The sequence below is a fragment of the Priapulus caudatus genome, unplaced genomic scaffold, assembly GCF_000485595.1.
Source record: "Priapulus caudatus unplaced genomic scaffold, Priapulus_caudatus-5.0.1 Scaffold110, whole genome shotgun sequence".
Classification (NCBI taxonomy): domain Eukaryota; kingdom Metazoa; phylum Priapulida; class Priapulimorpha; order Priapulimorphida; family Priapulidae; genus Priapulus; species Priapulus caudatus.
Window position 1 is genome coordinate 427,969 of NW_014577171.1, and position 8,192 is coordinate 436,160.

An 8,192-nucleotide genomic window follows, 5' to 3' on the forward strand; every position below is an offset into this window, starting at 1 on the left:
GATGTTCGGAAAATATACCCTGTCCAGCGGCACGTCCCCAGTACCTTTACCAATGGGAGTGCCCCCCCAGGGGGGGGGGGGGTTAATTGCCCCGTTTACTGGTATCCCACAATAAACTATAAATTGTCAGAATAACAGAGCTATGACTATTATACGGTTCACAAAAATTCTTAGGGAGGGTGGGGCTTACAGCATCCCACCCACAGCTGCTGGTTGGCTCGTGAACTCGTTTTAGCACTTCGTGATGAGCACAGCCGCCCACCATTCATTTCTGCACAGAAGTTTACATCATTAACCAATTAGAAAAAATCCGTCTTTCTAATGTATGGTATGAGGTTAAAGCGCACAAGTGGTGAGACCCCGGAGGGCTGAGGCGTTTTTGAAGCCAAAACTCGCATGTGAAGGTCAGATTTTCTCTCTCTGAGCCTTTCCCTGGAGGTTCAACTGCCCCTGATCACAACACTGGTCTACTGGAGCTGAGAAAAGTCAAGAATGTCACTATGACATAAAATGTTAGGTAGAAGTAATTAAAAACGATTAAACTAAAACAAATAAAGTACTAATTGAGTCATTATAGAACTCTTTATTATACAATTGAACTACAATAATAAAACAGTAGCAGTAAGTATTGTACAAATATCTGGTAACGATACTAACAGTGTTAGTAACCCAGTACACAAATTTAGGATCAACATGTGAATATGATGGGAATATAAATTAATAGACTGTCAGGAAATCCATAATATCAAGTAATAAATTTTACCTGTGACTTTCATTAGGTCGATTTTGCTTGGACTGAACTATACTGAACAATATCTAAACACACATGATGTATATACTCTATGGCCGTCTCTATTCATACATACCATTTTGTAACAAAATAAAAGGTTATAAATATGACGATACGATAAATATATGACACAAGTAATCTACAAAAGTATTGGCTACATGCACCTTATCTAAAATTATAAAAACATAATCTACTATTGTAAATATACTTGTTACTAACATTGGAACATATGTATTAGAAGGCCACATCAAAGAAAATCGAGACAATTATTCACAAGCGAGAACACTGATTAAAAATCAAATCAAACAATAATCATTGTGATAAAATATGATAATTAATGTTACATACTGTATTAAAATAAAGCCAAGGAAATCACAGGTCTCCTACTACACGAGCTCTATCTTCATCTTTAGAAAACAGAAAAACATTTTCACATTAAAAATGTTTAGATAGGACGAGGGCAAAATATCTATAGAGAACAGTATTTTACTACATTTATACGCGTAGCCGATATAAATCGAATAATTCTAGCCTTAGATAATAGTAATTTACAATTCAAGTTGGGTTTAATTTAAGTACAATTTACATAAAGCAATATGGTCACTGCACCGTTGAAATGCAGCAAAAGATTGCGATAATTTTTACAAAGTTCTACTCCAGACCAGCAATCTCCATCAGTGCCATGGCAGCCATCCACTTTTCCTTGTGCTCCTTCCTTGGCAGCTTTCTCTTTCGGAGAGGGAGGCATGCATCATCAGACATTGCCAGACTGCGCTTTGGCGTTACGGCGCACTGAGTTGCGTTCGCTGAAGCACGTGGTATGGGAATGCTGTGGTTGTCGGTATTCAACGACACAGGGTGGTGGTGGGAGACGTCAACGCTAACCTGCGAACGGGGCATTGTGGGCAAAGACACCACAGGTGCAGCATTGTCTAGTTGAAATGGAGGCGTGGCCGAGCAGGGAATGCCAGGCAACAAACTTGCAAGGCTCTGGGGAGTATGGTCAGGCGTGGATGGAAGATGCGGGAACATGCGCGTCGGAACAGGCTGGGAAGCGACAGCCTGGTTCGAAGACAGATATGCTGGATACGATATGTAGAGCATCGGATGCGAGCTCGCTTGCAGCGTCGTCACCTTACTCTCCGACGCGTCACGGCGAGGTGTGTCCGGCAAGATTTCGCGGCGATAAGAGCAGGACCGCGGCGTCTGCTGCCTGCCACCTCGGCCAAACGGTTGCTGGGGCGTGACCGGGTGTCCGAGCGAAGCGTCGCCCTCGCCGGGAAACAAATTTGCAGTTTGCCGGACACCCGACGAACAAAAGTCAGCCTCGGTTTGCCGCAATGGAGTTTCGGCGCACGTCGTCGTGATGACCGGACACTGCTGGCAGTTACGCCTCAGCGCGGGAGAGAGTGCGGAGTTCGGACCCTTCGAGGCGAGGCCACGGACTCGTCTGCGAGTCGGCGTCTCGCAGATGACGCCGCAGGGCGGCGGATACGTGCTCGAGACGTTCGTGTTGTCACTCATCGGCTTGCGCTGGAGCGCTGCCGAGTCGTGCGCAAACGGCTGATCGTGCGCGGCAATGCTCTGCTGCTGCAGCACTGACGACAGCATCGCTCCCGTCTCCGCTAGACCGCGACTCAGCTTCTCTTCGCACTCCGCATCCGAGGCGTGTGCCGTCGCCTGCGGGAGCGGACTGCCCGGTGTGTTCTCCTCGTCGCTGTTGCCGTGAGCCGCAGAAGCGTAAAACTGGGTTTCACCAGGATTTCTGTCGCGATTCATTTCCGTCGACTTCCTGGGAATCTGCTGTGCGATGCTACCCCACATTGGCTGCTTGTTTGCCTGCGCGTTTTCAATGGTTGTCAGCGTGGCGTTCGTCGTATTCGAGATGGGTTCTTCGTCCAGTGGCTTTGCTAGATCCGTGGCGTTGCTTTCGGATTCTGATTCGAGTCGCGTTCGTCTCCGCTTCTGCTTGCTACCATCAGAATTTACCTGTGATTCCAGGCTCCGTTTTGCCTGGTTTTCTTTTGTGTTTTCAGCTGCATTTTTCTCTCGCTTTCTTTCATACCTGTAACAAAATTTACAGATTTGCATGATAATTCCATTGTGCCCTACTATTAGATACTCTCTGATCATAACTAGTTACGTGTTAGAAGACTTCGTCTACTCAAACTAATCAGATGCTTTTAGATGTAACTTGGAAAATCTAAACAGGATGGCTAAAAGTAAAACAGCCCTGAGGCAGTAACAATATTGTTTGATTGTAGCACAGCAATGCGTCGAAATGAATGCATAAACAGTCTGTCTAAACGCCATTGCAATAACCGTAGTATTTCAGCGTAATAAGGGAAAACAGTGCCGTCAGGAGACGCAGTTTTCTGTAGAGATGGTGGTCACAAGCAATAAAATGTCAATGTACACTGTAGCTCATCCACAAAGAAAGGAGCACAAATGAGTAAGTAAAAGAAGTCAAGTTTTTAATTGAGTCAACCATCCGTACGTAGCATTATAGAACGATTGCCATCCTGTATATCGCAATTATATATTTTATAAACCCAAATGAATCACATTTGTGACTGTAGATTGGCGCTATAACCCGCTTAGCGATGGCGTTTGAATAAATAGGTTATGCTAGCGTTCCGACATGTTTTGTAAATCTTTACTCTAATATCATGACGTTTTATCGAGCAGGTGGAGGAGAAATACCAATTTTGAGCATTCAAAGATTTGTCCAAGATGAAACTCTTGTAAAATACGAACCAGACGAGTGTGACACCACAGACTGTTTGTGTCTAATAATATGGCATTAATTGCAACCTACCTACAATGGTCTGCATTTTTTTTTTATAAATAACGCCCCTAGCCCTTATTCAATCACATAGCCAAAATGAGCAAAATCCGTTGAACCTTGAACTGAGCTAATGCAATTCCCATTTTGCCACAAAATTGTCTGTAGTTTCGAACAGTCCGTCGACTCTGGCGTCCTTCAACATAGGCTTGTTTAATATGGGAGCTATATCAGTAACAACATACCCAATTTTCAAATAATCATGTGGGCCAAACCGGTTCCTTGCAGTTATCGTTGACCGAAGCGAAAAGTTTTACGGATAGACGACTGACGTACGACGACGACGACCCATGGCAATAGCTCAGCTTGACCAGCGATTGTTCAAGTGTACGCTAAACACTAGTGGCCCTCCGGCCTCCGTCGGCAGCCATTTTCGAACGCTGAGTCCCCGGACAAACGAATTCTCGTGCCAACACCCGTAGCAACATGTGACTGTCACCTAACCGTTTCGAGCGTATTTTTGCTTGGCACCAATTTAGCCATTGGCACCACGATTACCCTATTTACGATTTAAATAGAAGTACTCATTTCTTAGTAAAATTGCAGTGATATTGGACCAAACTAAATACCGCGTGCTATAGAGGTAATGTACTATTAACTACCCACCATGTGCCAGTTACTGTAGCAATCATCAACTTTGCATAATCAATGGGCCTATTATGCCTTTAAACGTCGGGTCTAATATTCCTTCAAAGGTGAAGCTAATTTGCGACATCCCACAAAACCTCCGACACATCTTAATTTCGAACCCTGTACACGTGTGCAAATTTACCATAGTAGCAAGTAACCCAAAAACTCATACCTAGTGAGCCACTGAGAAATAGCATCATCATCCTGTTCTTCGTTTCCGACAACTGGTTGCAAAGGAAGAGCGACAGCTGTGTCTCGCTTTAATGATGCTGCGGGATGCTTAGGGCAGTGTCTGTTGGCGTGTGCAAATCTTATTTCACAACCTGGTGAAAATAAAAATGTAAAAAAATGAATGGCATTTATGGATACATTCTGTGCATTGCATTAATAGCCACATTTCATACCATATTTGAACAACAATGATTTACAACAGGAAAGTTTGTCACATTCATGATTTATTTAATTAATTTAAAGCTGGTGACACTTTATATTAGAATCATTACTGATAAGAACCAAGCAACTTATGAATGCATACCTGAAATAGTACACACGAATGGTTTCTCTCCTGTATGCAAACGCTGATGAGTCTTTAGCTGCCCGCTCTGTGTGAAAGCGCGGGTGCAACCGGGGTAATCACATTTATACGGCTTTTCTCCTAATTAAAAAAAAACAAATAAAAATAATTTACTTTATAATTATGAAAATGAATCTGTTAAATTCAAAAACAAAGTCAAATGTCACAATGAATATACTTATTTAAAACTATTGTTATTCCAACCACAACCAATATGCTTTGATAACTGCAACAGCAGACTCAACCCCATCATTTTAGTGCTGACTCTTGCTTTTCGGAAGAAGTGAGCGCATTGTGAACTCCATTGACTAAAACTTTCATTGTATGAACAGCAAAACATCTTGTATGATTAGCTAATTATATAATTTATATTGCACTTAAGCCCTGCACTATAGCAGTGCTGGGCAACATTTATCCCCCATGTAGCATCAAGTGTGGCGAATGAAAAGAGATTCTTCAAAATAGACAAATAGAGAAGGTAGGTCAATAAACCAAAATGTAAAATATATAATAATAAATATACTGCGCAAGCAGGGTTATTGGAAAATATGTACATTTTGACTACTTATTGCAACTACATTAATTAAATTAAAATAATCAAATGATTAAAAATTTAACAAATAATTTGACCATCTCCGTGAGAGAATTAAGTTTCAGAAATGAACCGTTAATAGTAAAAAAAAAATATTTGAACTTTTTCACAAAATGTAAGTAATTCTGTTATGGTTAAATTGCTGCATTATACTTCCTATTTTACTATATTGTTCAATGTAAACATACACTCGTGACTCATACATAACCCATAGCAAGCAATTAATGTCAGGGTCATAATATCAAATCGTCCAAGTTTTTTGGGTTTTTAACTAGTTCAGTAGTTGAGAAAAAATCTTATCAGGTAAGAATTTGGCGATACATTTAGTGCCGTTACTGCGTTAGTACCTACTTTTCATGTAAAAAAAATGGCAACAATTAAAAAAAAAATACACCATAGAAAATTCGTGACGTACCCCAGTCAATTAGAATAGAGATCAATCAAACTCGTGTCTTTCAGGGAAGTTTCTGCTGTACAACTAATAATTTCCAACAGAGCTTTACCAAGTACCTAATGAAATATTTAATACTGTGGCAATCAAGGGGCAAATGGACACAGCGCTGTGGCGTTCCTGAGTACTTCAGCGCTTACTCATAATGTGATTATAAATTGTACTAAGTAAAAGTAACAATAGGCCTACTCAATAGCAACAGAGTGGAATTAAGAAAGTTACGACACCAGATAGTACCGCTATCAGTTTTACGCGCCCTAGCTGCACGCAAATCACTAAATTTATTTACGACTCCAGTAATTGAGTAAATGTATAAACCGCGTCTGCTTACTACTACTACTAGTACTAGTAGTAGTAGTAGTAGTAGTACTAAGCCTAGGGCGGCAGCTAGGGCCTACTACTACTCACAACCCCAGTGAAAGTATTGTTGTCACACATAATCGGCCAGTAATGTACTTTACGCGCGCTGGCACACTGCCACCACTGTCCCAGAATAATCGGCTCTTTTGAAGTTGCGACTAGCATGTTTGGCGGTTTAAAAATGGCGCGTACCGAACAAGGGTATTTAAACAAGGGACTTACCAGTGTGGGTTCTAAGATGTGCTTGAAGAGACTTCTCTCTGGGAAACACTCTGTGACATATCTTGCACCTTATATTACTTGGAGAAACGTTTCCTTCAAAGATCAGGGATGAAATGCTATCCGCTCTGGGTCTCCCGCGTCTGCCTGGTGTCGTATGCTTGCTCTCCGAATTGTCGCTGCCGCCGGATTGGTATGGTCCTGGGCTCAGTGTGATGTTTTGTGCCCCTATGCTCCAATTCCACGGATACAACGAGCTGTCCTTCAATGCAGGGCTTCCATGTGGATATTGTGGAATCATTCCGGTAGGAAATCCTCTATCGGGAGACGAAAAGGGAGAGCAAATTTTCGGACAACCTTTCACAGCCGTGTCCATGTTGATGAACGAAATTTCCCGCGCAAACTTGCTGGGATGCATTGTGGGATATAGACTTAACACAGTGCTGTTCTTTATGTGTGTATTTCACTACTCACTAAAACACTGATATGGGCATTATTATACATTGATGTTATATCATTTCACTATGAAATTAAACGACCTTTACATTATCCATACATGCATTATCTCAAAGTTGCACAAGGTCGTTGTTAAGTTTCCCGCTAGGGTTTCCATATTTGGAAAGGCCCGGATGATGTCATACCATATCGCATTGTCATCCCGGCATGCATTTGGCAAGAAGAACACGCCATCTTTTTCGAAGCTCATATCTTACCCGTTTAGAAGTTTAAAATCCACAGCCATCTTCCTCTGAGAGAGGAATTAGCGGCTATGGAGAACTACACATACGGGGTGAACGTAGCGAACAGGTATTTACTGTTCATAGATGAAGATAAGGATCCTCTCGAGATCCTCAAAGAACAAGAGGAGGCGAACAAGCTAAAGCCCAAGAAGGATGAGAAAAAGACGTCAAAGGGGAAGAGTTCATCATCGGAGCCAGACAAATCCTCAAAATCTGCCAAAGCCAAAGGAATAAAGAACGTTGCTACGACCACGATAGACTCTGAGAATAAGCCGGCAAAGTCAAGACAGACTGATGCGTCTACGAACAAGGACAAAGGTAAAACTGTTTCTCGACTTCAAATTCACGTGCTGTTCTGTGTGTCAGTCAGTGTTTGGCAGGGTTTCAACATGGAGCCCAACGCGGTCTGTACAGGTAGATCCATTGACAGTCGTTGCTGTTGGTTGTAACTGACTTTGACTTAGTTTCGCGTAGTTTGAATCGGGTACGCTATGAGTATGAGTAAAACCACAGGCACTTGGAACGTCTCAATAAAAAAGGTAAATAAACACGAAATGTATTTACTACCAAAGCCTTAATGTTTCTCTACTCTATTTCGCCTATAATCACCTGTAAATGGCTGTCAAATGCTCATCTGCAACACACAAGACAAGTGCAGCGCACGCTAGCTGTTGCACACTGACATATATTGTCATTGACATAAATATATACTATAGCAGGTAGGAAGGCGTGCTGCCAAAATTCGCTTGACGCTCGCTTGATTTCATACGAATACAACACAAATATTCACAATATTCTACTCCAGGGTTCTCCCTACGTTGCGCAAACGGGGCGCGCGCGCCCCGTTTGGGGAAACTCCCCCCTGTTTGAATCGTTGCGCCCCGTTTAAATTCCACCACAATAAAAGTTTGCCAGCGCGGGAATCGACCGCCAACAATCGCCGTTCGACCAGGAAATCCGACGCGTGTATTTTTACCGTACCACGCATGCA

General features: G+C 42.3%; 2 protein-coding genes across 3 annotated transcripts in view; one reads left to right on the top strand and one right to left on the bottom strand.

Moving 5' to 3' along the window:
- Window positions 1-568: 568 nt before the first annotated feature.
- LOC106805350 lies at window positions 569-7,065 on the bottom strand. Its single transcript, XM_014806908.1, has 4 exons — window positions 6,465-7,065; window positions 4,801-4,920; window positions 4,438-4,588; window positions 569-2,855 (listed from the first exon to the last, which is right to left on the bottom strand). The coding sequence occupies exons 1-4, from the start codon at window positions 6,877-6,879 to the stop codon at window positions 1,442-1,444; spliced, it is 2,100 nt and encodes a 699-aa protein (XP_014662394.1). The 5' UTR covers window positions 6,880-7,065; the 3' UTR covers window positions 569-1,441.
- Window positions 7,066-7,135: 70 nt separating this feature from the next.
- Window positions 7,136-8,192, top strand: part of LOC106805351 (plasminogen activator inhibitor 1 RNA-binding protein-like) — a 20,102-nt gene continuing 19,045 nt past the window's right edge. For both annotated transcript variants that reach the window (XM_014806910.1, XM_014806911.1), the window contains exon 1: window positions 7,136-7,519. In XM_014806910.1, the coding sequence (XP_014662396.1) occupies window positions 7,231-7,519 (289 nt within the window). In that variant the 5' untranslated portion in view covers window positions 7,136-7,230. The remainder of the gene's footprint in view (window positions 7,520-8,192) is intronic.